The sequence below is a fragment of the Cheilinus undulatus genome, linkage group 9, assembly GCF_018320785.1.
Source record: "Cheilinus undulatus linkage group 9, ASM1832078v1, whole genome shotgun sequence".
NCBI lineage: Eukaryota > Metazoa > Chordata > Actinopteri > Labriformes > Labridae > Cheilinus > Cheilinus undulatus.
This window is the reverse complement of record NC_054873.1, coordinates 753,635-766,024: the sequence shown is the minus strand read 5'-3', so window position 1 is coordinate 766,024 and position 12,390 is coordinate 753,635. Positions and strand designations below refer to the sequence as shown.

Genomic DNA, 12,390 nt, shown 5'->3' with positions numbered 1-12,390 from the left:
TAAGAGGTACCAGTGAAAAACAGCTGGAAGAGAATTTTGACACTAATGAGGTGAATTATCAACAGGTCAGTCACATGACTGGGTATAAAAGGAGCATTTTAGAGAGGCAGAGTCTCTCAGGAGTAAAGATGGGCAGAGGTTCACCAATCTGAGAAAAACTGAGTCTAAAAACTGTGGAACGATCTCAGAAAAATGTTCCTGAAGACTTTGAATCTCCCTCCATCTGCAGTCCAGAATATCATCAACAGATTTAGAGAATCTGGAGAAATCTGAGAGCAAGGACAAGACTGAAGGGGCCCTCAGGGGCCCTCAGGGGCCACTGCATTAAAACAGGCATGATTCTGTAGTGAAATCTCTGCATGGGCTCAGGAGCATTCCAGAAATCATCGTCTGTCAACACAGTTGGCCGTGCCATCCACCAATGACAGTTAAAGCTGATCATGGAGAGAAGAAGCCATATGTGACCAGGATCCAGAAACACCGTGGTCCGTCTTCTCTGGACCAAAGCTCATTTAACATGGACTGAGGAAACATGGGAAACTGTTCTGTGGTCAGAGGAAACCACAGAGTCCGTGTCCTGTGGACTAAAGAGGATCTGGAGCATCCAGCTGGTTCTCCTGGCTCAGGTCTAAAGCCTGCATCTCTGATGGTATGGGGTTGCATTAGTGCCTATGTGGGCAGCTCTAACATCTGGAAAGGAACTATCAATGCTGGACAGTAGAGAGAGCTTTTAGAGCAGTGATACCCAACCAAAGAGCCAAAATCGTATTGAAAAATATCTTTGCAAGAGCCACAATTTCAGTGGTGAAAGGCAGAAATGGCTTGAAGTAGAAATAACAACATGTTAAGGATGCCAAAGATGGTCAAAAGCAGCAAAAATGTGTGAAAATGGGGATAAAAGTGGAAAAAGATGGATGAGAAGAAAAAATGGGTTACAGCTGGTGAACAATTGTTCAAAAGTGGCAAAATAAAGAGTTAAAGTGACTAAAATGGTTAAAAAAAGAGGAAACAAGTGGTGTTTAATGGCAATGGGATGCTTAAATGGACAAAAAGTGGCAAAACATAGTGAAAAAGGGCAAAAATGGGATAAAAGTGGTAAAAAGAAGAGGCAAAAATGGGATAAAAGTAGGAAGAAAGTGGTATTTAGTGACAAAACGTGGCTTAAATGGTGAAAACTGACAAAAAATGGTAGAAATGGGCAAAATGTTTCCTTTTTTAAGGAGGAGAGTCTGGGTCCTGAACATGGCCGTCCCTACTTTTTTGAGACGTGTTGCTGCCATCACATTAAAAATGAGCTAATATTTCCCTGAAGAGTTCAAATGTCTCAGTTTAACCTCTGACCTGCAGCCATCTGGATTTAGGTTTAGGTCTGGATCCAACCTCTGAGTAGATCCAGACCTGAACCTCTGAGTGGATCCAGACCTAAACCTCTGAGTGGATCCAGACCTGAACCTCTGAGTGGATCCAGACCTGAACCTCTGAGTGGATCCAGACCTGAACCTCTGAGTGGATCCAGACCTCCCTGTGCTGTTTCTCTCCTCCTCACTGCGTCTGTATGGATTATTGATCTGTGATTGGCTGCTGCTGGAGCCGTTAGCTCTTTAACGACCAGAGACAGAAGTTAATGGTGTTATTATGGAGCCAATCAGAGCGCTGTCTGCTCTGCTCTGCTCTGCTGGGGTTTAGACATTATCTGCTCATGGAGCCAGAGCAGATTGGACCGTCTGTGAGACATTAAATAATCACAACACGGCCTCGTTGGAATCACCTCTCACCGCTCTGAGGGTATTTACCCCACCTTGATTAGCCGTGAACGCCACACACACCAGAAGAACGGTTTGGTGGCTCAGAGCTCTGCTGGAGCATGTGCAGAAGAACCAGCAGGGTCAGGAATGAAACGTTCACATTTACACAGCAGAGGGAGGTGGTCTGATCCTGAGAGTTTCCACGGTAACCATGATATCAGTCTGACTGCTTTAAAAGGACATTCAGAAATGTGGAACTGCTCCTTTAAATATCTATGGTTCTGTTGAAGACAGTCCACGTGTTTCTCCGATTGTTTACTCAGCGAAGCTCCAGCCGTCACGCCACACTCACCGATCTGGCGTTGACGTCGGCCCCGGAGCGAAGCATCACGTCCACGGCCTCCTGACGGCCCTGCTTGGCGGCCCAGTGAAGAGCTGTCTGATCAGACACACGGAGGGTTCAGGAACGTTTCTCTGCTTCTACTGGAACGTTTACTCTCAGCAGGGTTCTAGTTTTATTAGAGAGTGAGAGGATTTCACTCAGGGAGGCAGCTGACATGATTCTACACTAAACTACACAACAGGAAACACACACAGGAAGCACAACACAACAGGATGCCACCATGCACTCAGATGCACTGTCATACAAAATGATGGGAGGGGCTTCAATACGATGCATTATAATACCATTCAATACATTACAATACGAAATGGCAGGATAGGAAGTCAAATCCTCATTTAGTCTCAAACAGTCTTTAGTGTAAACGCTGATGTTCTATCAACAGAATAAACCTTGGTGGCTGAAAGAGCGAGGAATGATGAGCCATTCATGAACGATCCTGTTCTACTAAACGACTCTTTAATGACCAAGCCTGTTCTACTAAACGACTCTTTAATGAACAAGCCTGTTCTACTAAACGACTCTTTAATGAACAAGCCTGTTCTACTAAACGACTCTTTAATGAACAAGCCTGTTCTACTAAACGACTCTTTAATGAACAAGCCTGTTCTACTAAACGACTCTTTAATGAACAAGCCTGTTCTACTAAACGACTCTTTAATGAACAAGCCTGTTCTACTAAACGACTCTTTAATGAACAAGCCTGTTCTACTAAACGACCCTTTACTGTGAGCCATTCATAAACGAGCCTGTTCTACCAAATGACTCTTTAATGTGAGCCCTCCATGAACAAGTCTGTTCTAGTTAATGTGAGCCACTGTAGCTAGCTCCTGTTTGAGTGCCAGTTTCTTTTCTTTCATCCTCTGTCCTTATTTAATCCACATTTAAAAGACGAAGTGGAGCCAGATGAAGAACCAGCTGAACCAAACCGGACTGGACCAATGGACCGTATCAAACCAGACTGAACCAAACCGGACTGGACCAATGGACCATATCAAACCGGACTGAACCAAACCGGACTGAACCAAACCGGACTGAACCAAAGTGGACCAAATCAATCCAGGCTGGACCAAACCAGACTGGACCAAACCAGACTGAACCAAACCGGACTGGACCAAACCGGACTGAACCAAACCGGACTGAACCAAACCGGACTGGACCAAACCAGACTGGACCAATGGACCATATCAAACCGGACTGAACCAAACCGGACTGAACCAAACCGGACTGAACAAAATCGGACTGGACCAAACCAGACTGGACCAATGGACCATATCAAACCGGACTGAACCAAACCGGACTGGACCAATGGACCATATCAAACTGGACTGAACCAAACTGGACTGAACCAAAGTGGACCATATCAAACCAGGCTGGACCAAACCAGACTAGACCAAACCGGACTGAACCAAAGTGGACCATCTCAAATCAGACTGAAACAAACCGGACAGGACCAAACCAGTCTGGACCAAAGTGGACCATCTCAAACCGGACTGAACTAAAGCGGACTGAACCAAACCGGACTGAACCAAAGTGGACCATCTCAAACCAGTCTGAACCAAACCGGACTGGACCAAACCAGACTGGACCAAACTGGACTGAACCAAAGTGGATCATATCAAACCGGACTGAACCAAACCAGACTGGACCAAAGTGGACCATCTCAAACCGGACTGAACCAAACTGGACTGAACCAAAATGGACCATCTCAAACTGGACTGAACCAAACCGGACTGAACCAAAGTGTACCATCTCAAACCAGGCTGGACCAAACCAGGCTGAACCAAACTGGACTGGACCAAACCGGACTGGACCAAAGTGGATTATCTCAAACCGGAGTAAACGAAACCAGACTGGACGAAACTGGACTGAACCAAAGTTGACCATCTCAAACCGGACTGAACCAAACCGGACTGGCCCAAACCAGACTGAACCAAAGTGGACCATCTCGAACTGGAATTAACCAAATTTGACTGTACCAAAGTGGACCATCTCAAACCAGACTGAACCAAACCAGAATGGACCAAACCAGACTGAACCAAAGTGGACCATATCAAACCGGACTGAACCAAAGTTGACCATCTCAAACCGGACTGAACCAAATCAGAATGGACCAAACCAGACTGAACCAAAGTGGACCATATCAATCCAGGCTGGACCAAACCAGACTGGACCAAACCAGACTGAACCAAACCGGACTGGACCAAACCGGACTGAACCAAAGTGGACCATCTCAAACCGGAGTAAACCAAACCAGAATAGACCAAACCAGACTGGACCAAAGTGGACCATCTCAAACTGGAGTAAACCAAACCAGAATGGACCAAACCGGACTGGACCAAAGTGGACCATCTCAAACCAGAGTAAACCAAACCAGACTGGACCAAACCAGACTGAAGCAAATCGGACCGTTTTGTGGAAACAGACCATGCAGAAGCGGCTCTTTCAGGATTTAGACAGAGGAGTTGTGATTCCGGGCTGCACGCTGGTGCAGGGGTTAGCTCTGTTGCCGCTCAGCTAGAAGGTCCCCGGTTTGCTTCCCAGTCAGGGCCTTTCTGTGTGGAGTTTGCATGTTCTCCCTGTGCACGTGTGGGTTCTCTCTGGGTACTCCGGCTTCCTCCCACCACCTAAAACATGCTCGGTAGGTTAATTGGTGACTCTAAATTGCCCGTAGGTGTGAGCGTTGTCTGTCTCTATGTGTCAGCCCTGTGACTGACTGGCGACCAGTCCAGGGTGAACCCCGCCTCTTGCCCAACGACAGCCGGGATAGGCTCCAGCCCCCCCGGTATAGAAAATGGATGGATGGAGTTTTGATGCTGCTGTTTCTCTGAGGGTTTTAGTTTTTACCCTCTACATTTTTTGTCTGAATATTTCATTACTGAAACAAAAGTATCTCAAGAATGAAGGATGTTTTCAATTTTCACAAATGACAGGATAATTGACCAGTCACAGGTCACAGGTCACTGGAGGTCTGACAGAGGGGTGAGATTTGGAGATTCACAGGTCTAAAACCATCCCAGCCCTTCTCCTCGGTAGTTTTCCCATAGTCCTTAGTTTCTGCTATATTTTCTCGTTTTAAACACAGAGGTTATTGAACTGCAGTCCTAAATTGAATCTGAAATGTTGAAAATTCAGATTGTACTCCCTCCTCTCTCTGCATTTTATTTTTAACCCACGTGGCCTTAATACGCCATTAAAGCGGCGACGCGTGGCTGCGGGAGGAGATATTAGGACTGAAGTGATCCAGATGTGAGAACATCAGACGGTTTCAGAGGCAGAGAGAGGGATCGTTAGAATAAAGCGCAGCTTTGAAGAGAATTCACGGCTAATTAGTTTAAACAGATTTAACACTGACGCTGCAGTAGTAGTAATAATAATATTATTATGGGCTTTAATTCACAGCTAAAGACACACTCAAGGACAGTTTTCCCATCACCACTGTGTTCTGTTGGAGCTAATCTCTTTATTCAATGAGCTCACATCCGTCTGTTTAACTAGAGAACCATGAGAGGACTCCATTAAAACCATCATCATTTCACATTAAACACACAAATACACTCCATCCACTTAATATCCATCAAATAGAACAATCTGCTCTCTTATTTTGGTGGGTAACAGCGTCAAATTTATGAACATTCAAAAATTAAACACAACAAACATCGAAGATCTGGTAAAAGCATTTCAATAATCAGGGAGGAATTTTTCAAAAGAAAATAAAGCCCACAGATTCAGCTGAGGTTCACCTAGCATGGAGGAAAATATGTCTTTATGATGTCAGAGGAACAAAAAGATATGTCTGTATTATGTCATAAATGTATTATAAAAATGTCTTTATGATGTCATAACCTAATTATTTAAACAGTCTTTATGATGTCATAAATTAATTATAAAGATGTCTTTATGATGTCATGAATTAATTATAAAACTGTCTTTATGATGTCATAACCTAATTATTTAAACAGTCTTTATGATGTCATAAATTAATTATAAAGATGTCTTTATGATGTCATGAATTAATTATAAAACTGTCTTTATGATGTCATAAATTAATTATAAAGATGTCTTTATGATGTCATAAATTAATTATAAAGATGTCTTTATGATGTCATGAATTAATTATAAAACTGTCTTTATGATGTCATAAATTAATTATAAAGATGTCTTTATGATGTCATAAATTAATTATAAAGATGTCTTTATGATGTCATTAATTATAAAGATGTCTTTATGATGTCATAAATTAATTATAAAGATGTCTTTATGATGTCATAAATTAATTATAAAACTGTCTTTATGATGTCATAAATTTATAATAAAACTGTCTTTATGATGTCATAAATTTATAATAAAACTGTCTTTATGATGTCATAAATGTATTATAAAACTGTCTTAATGATGTCATAAATTAATAATAAAGATGTCTTTATGATGTCATAAATTAATTATAAAGATGTCTTTATGATGTCATAAATTATAAAGATGTCTTTATGATGTCATAAATTAATTATAAAGATGTCTTTATGATGTCATAAATTAATTATAAAACTGTCTTTATGATGTCATAAATTTATAATAAAACTGTCTTTATGATGTCAAATTTATAATAAAACTGTCTTTATGATGTCATAAATGTATTATAAAACTGTCTTAATGATGTCATAAATTAATTATAAAGATGTCTTTATGATGTCATAAATTAATTATAAAGATGTCTTTATGATGTCATAAATTAATTATAAAACTGTCTTTATGATGTCATAAATTTATAATAAAACTGTCTTTATGATGTCATAAATTTATAATAAAACTGTCTTTATGATGTCATAAATTTATAATAAAACTGTCTTTATTATGTCATAAATGTATTATTAAACTGTCTTTATGATGTCATAAATTTATAATAAAACTATCTTTATGATGTCATAAATTAATTATAAAAATGAGTTCATGATGTCATAAATTAATTATAAAAATGTCTCTATGATGTCATGAATTAATTATAAAAATGTCTCTATGATATCATAAATTAATTATAAAAATGAGTTCATGATGTCATAAATTAATTATAAAAATGTCTCTATGATGTCATGAATTAATTATAAAAATGTCTCTATGATGTCATAAATTAATTATAAAAATGAATTCATGAAGTCATAAATTAATTATAAAAATTTGTTTCTGATGTCCTAAATTTATTATAAGCTGTCTTTATGATGTCATAAATTTGTTATAAAAATGAATTCATGATGTCATGAAGTAAATATAAAAATGTATCTATGATGTCATAAATGTATAATAAAACTGCCTTTATGATGTCATAAATTAATTATAAAACTATCTTTATGATGTCATAAATTGTTTATAAAAACTATCTTTATGATGTCATAAATTAATTATATAACTATCTTTTTGATGTCATAAATTGTTTATAAAAACTATCTTTATGATGTCATAAATTAATTATAAAACTATCTTTATGATGTCATAAATTAATTATAAAACTATCTTTATGATGTCATAAATTAATTATAAAAATGAGTTCATGATGTCATAAATTAATTATAAAAATGTCTCTATGATGTCATAAATTAATTATAAAAATGTCTCTATGATGTCATAAATTAAATATAAAAATATCTTTATGATGTCATAAATTAATTATAAAAATGAATTCATGAAGTCATAAATTAATTATAAAAATTTGTTTCTGATGTCCTAAATTTATTATAAGCTGTCTTTATGATGTCATAAATTTGTTATAAAAATGAATTCATGATGTCATGAAGTAAATATAAAAATGTATCTATGATGTCATAAATGTATAATAAAACTGCCTTTATGATGTCATAAATTAATTATAAAACTATCTTTATGATGTCATAAATTGTTTATAAAAACTATCTTTATGATGTCATAAATTAATTATAAAACTATCTTTATAATGTCATAAATTAATTATAAAATTTCTTTATGATGTAACCAATTTATTCTAAAAAGATATTTATGATGTCATGAATTAATTATAAAACAATTTTTATGATGTCATAAATAAATTAAAAAACTGTCTTTATGATGTCATCAATTTATTATTAAAATTTCTTAATGATGTCATAAATTAATTATAAAAATGTCTTAATGATGTCATAAATTAATTATAAAACTATCTTTTGGATGTCATAAATGTATTATAAAAATGTCTCTATGATATCATAAATTAATTAAAAAACTGTCTGTATGATGTCATACATTTATTATAAAAATGCCTCTATGATGTCATAACCTAATTATTTAAACTGTCTTTATGATGTAATCAATTTATTATAAAAAAGACATTTATGATTTCATAAATTAATTATAAAAATGTCTTTATGATGTCAAAAATTCATTATAAAAATATCTTCATGATGTCATCAATTAATTATAAAAATGTCTCTATGATGTCATAACCTAATTATTTAAACTGTCTTCATGATGTCATAAATTTATTATAAAAATGTCTCTATGAAGTCATAAATTAATTATAAAAAGGTCTCTATGATGTCATAAATTAATTATAAAAATAACTCTATGATGTCATAAATTAATTATAAAATGTCTCTATGATGTCATAAATTAATTATAAAATATCTCTATGATGTCATAAATTAATTATAAAAATGTCTCTATGATGTCATAAATTAATTATAAAAATATCTTTATGATGGCATTAATTTATGTTAAAAATGGATTTTCAGGCACCAAGAGCCAGAACGTTTTAGTTCCAGAACACAACAGAACATTCTAGTTCTTGGTGGAACCATTGCTTGTGAGCGTGGTTTTAGAAAACCTCTCTGTCTCTTCGAACACATGGACAGAACCTGTTCTCTGAGCTAGAGTCTATTAGGGTCTATTCTCTATGTCAGAGTCTATTACAGACACCTAAACATTCAGGACTCATCTCTACAGACACACATGCAGCTGCTGTACTTACAAACTGGACGTGTCCGATGGTTTTAAAGAGAAGAAGAAAAATAAAGAGACATTCTGTTAAATAAAGACAGGATCTGTGAACAGAGCTGGGTCTGATGGACTGACTGTGTGAGTGTTCTAGGTTCTTATGGTCGTGTTGTGGCTGATTAAACTCGCAGTGATGACGGTGGACTGATGGACGTGTCTGACATGTCTGTGAGCACGCTGCAGGTTAAAGGTGTCTTATTCTTGTCTTTCCCGTCATGTAGACCCCGCCCAGGCTGCTGCGGCTCACAGGAGAAACACGTCTAAACAGGCGCCATCTTTAAGAGGAGTGTCTGTGGATGATAATGAAGGTAGTGATGTTCTTCCACTGAGTAGAGCTCTACCGGCTCTTTAATTTCTTCTCTCACAGCCGCTAAATTCTCCAGAGTCCACGTCTGTCATCAGACTGTTGTCATCCTGCAGAGCTTGGTGAAGTCCGCCATCTCTCTGTCCTAGACGCTGACGTCCCAGACGCTGACGTCCCGAACGCTGACGTCCCGGACGCTGATGTCCTGAACGCTGACGTCCTACAGATGAATGTTGGCTGTGAGACGACAGATTTCCTAATTTAGCATCGCTGGGGTCATTTTTGGGCACGTGTTCTCGCCTTCCTCCTGGTGTGACCTGTCCCGAGTGTTGGACGCCGTCCCTGTCGGCGCTCCTGCTGATGTTGTAAACTCAATCTAACGTGGCGTGAACGCTGTTTTCGGATGTTTTCCGCCTGTTTAATTTCTGTCCTCGGATGTTTTCCATTCAGGCACGACTGAGAGCGTGAAAATGAGCAGGACGCCGTCACCTGAGGGGTCGGGTCAGGTAATGGAGTTTTATTTTGGCGGGGTGTTTGTGTGGGCCTGCTGGCGTTGAGCGACCGCTGAGGTGTCCGCTTCATCAGACTCTGTTTTCATTAGCAGGTGCTAACTGAACCCCGCCACGGCGCCGGCCTGTGCAGACGCTCAGAGAGGTCAGACTGTCTCTGAGGGCGGGGTTATTAGGAGCCGTGACAGACGCTGAACATCATCTCTATGGCTCCCTCTCAGATGTGAGCAGGACCGTCCTCTCCGTCTCTACAGAAATCTGAACGTTTCTGTTCATGTTTTAATGAAATACCGCAGTAAAGCGCCATGACCGCCGCTCTCCATATTCTTCTAATGGCTCATAAGTCTAGGAGTGAGACCAGATCAGGGACGGCTAGGATGCTGCTCTGTGTCTGTGGATGGAGAGGATGAGGAAGTCTTGGAGCTGTTCATCTACCTTTGAGGTCTAATTCTTTGGATCCCTGGTCCTCCTGGTCTTACAGGAATACTGGAGAGGTGGGGCATGGTCCTGGAGGAGGGTCATCAGGAGGCCAGAGCAGTCCAGGACCAAGGCTGACACAGCAATGTGCCAAAGCGGCATATGCTCCCTAACCTGACTTGACCTTCCCCTAGACCCCCCATGAAAATGAGCTCCTGCCGGGCCGTCATCCAGATGACCAGGCGGGGTTTGGGTGACGGGACGTACAGCTGGTGGTCGATAATAATCCTGGTCCATCCCAGTCTGCAGCAGAAACATGAATGAGGTACAGCAACAGAACGGCAGCTTCCTGCAGGAGTTCAGGTTTTATCCTGTCTTTGCTGGTGCATTCAGCGTTTCCATGGTAACAGCATGTCCTGAACCTTTGACATTTACATGATGTTTGCATGAAGCTCATGACCATCTTTGCTGCTGCAGACCATCCTTCTGCAGAGACGTAGGTCCACACTGGAGTCTAGGAGTTCTGAGGAAGTTCTTCATCATGTACCTGACCCAGACGCCTCAGTAACTCCTGGAGACACTCCACCAGTCAGCCTCTCTGTCATCCTCGTGGCCAGCTCCTACTGACACACCGCCATGGTTAACGTGAAGCTGTGACCACACCCCTCTGTTCGGCCGTGAATGATGGAGACATTTAGAACATAAGCTGACAGAACTGATGAGGGTTTGCAAAGAAACAGAAATACTCTGAGTATTCATATGAAACTGGACAGCAGACCTGGTCTCTGCAGAGACCTGGACAGCAGACCTGGTCTCTGCAGAGACCTGGACAGCAGACCTGGTCTCTGCAGGTAACTCTGCTAACATGACGGACAGCTGCCGCCCTCAGCAGGACGCTCTATCCGCTATTAAACCGCCAAATCATCCTCCTGTAACACCCACAGGAGGGGGGCATCACGGTGACCCGGCACAAACCTCTACCTGCTCGCCAGGAGTGTCAGGCGTCTGTCGGGCCTGCAGCGTTGGAGCGGTGACGGGCAGAGAGTCAGCGTCTGACAGCAGCACGCTAAAAGCTCATCAAACGGCGTGAATCTCTCTCCCTCCGTTTTGATCAAGTCGAGCATGAAAAGGAGCGTTACGCTCTCAAGTGGCGCCGGGGTCGCACCGTTGATGTTGTTATTTCTGCATGGGGAGGTCTGAGCCGGCGAGGGGAGGAGGCGCAGTAGGAGAGGCCATATGGAGCACCCCTGTAGAATAGGAAGCTCTAGACTCCCATGATGCCGAGGGAAATGTTTCAGTGGAGAGGTTTCAAAGCAGAGGGACTCGGACCGCAGGTGACCATCAGAGACCAGCTAATGTCCACGCTTTAGTCACCGACACCAGGAAACTGCTGATTTACAGCACCGTCTGACATCATCGCGTGTTCATGTTCATATGAGGCAGAGATAACCAGAGTAAAAACTAAAGTCAGTTTTAACCACATTTTTAAAAAGCTTTTTGAATATCCACTCCCAGACCTGATCCCTGTCAGACCTGTTGGATCCAGAAACCCCTTAACTAGAACCAGTCTGACAGCGAGGGAGGCCAAAAGATCTCCAACTCATCATGGAACCATCTAGAGAAGAACAGATGAGGAACAAAGTCTCTGACATCTATCAGTCTGAAAGGGTTACAGAGACTCTGAGAGCCGTTACCCACACATGGGGAAAACTGTGAACAGTGGTGAACCTTCCCAGGAGTGTCCGGCCTACCAACATGACTCCAAGAGAACATGGACAACTCATCCAGGAGGTCCCAGAAGATCCCAGAACCACATCTAAAGACCTGCAGGCCTCACTGACTCAGTTAAGGTCAGAGGTCATGATTCAACCATTAGAAAGAGACTGGGCAACAATGGCATCATGGGAGAGTTCAGAGGCCAAGACCTTTGCTGAGCAACAAGAACACAAAGGCTCGTCTGACCAATGACAGTTAAAGCTGGATCATGGAGAGAAGAAGCCAGGAACAGGATCCAGAAAC

The 12,390-nt window shown here is 40.6% G+C and overlaps 1 protein-coding gene across 1 annotated transcript in view; it reads right to left on the bottom strand.

The window, feature by feature from the left end:
- Positions 1-12,390, bottom strand: part of LOC121515475 (ankyrin repeat domain-containing protein SOWAHC) — a 46,647-nt gene that overhangs the window by 20,950 nt on the left and 13,307 nt on the right. Inside the window, exon 3 of the mRNA XM_041796266.1 lies at positions 2,098-2,184. Coding sequence (XP_041652200.1) covers positions 2,098-2,184 — 87 coding nt within the window. The remainder of the gene's footprint in view (positions 1-2,097; positions 2,185-12,390) is intronic.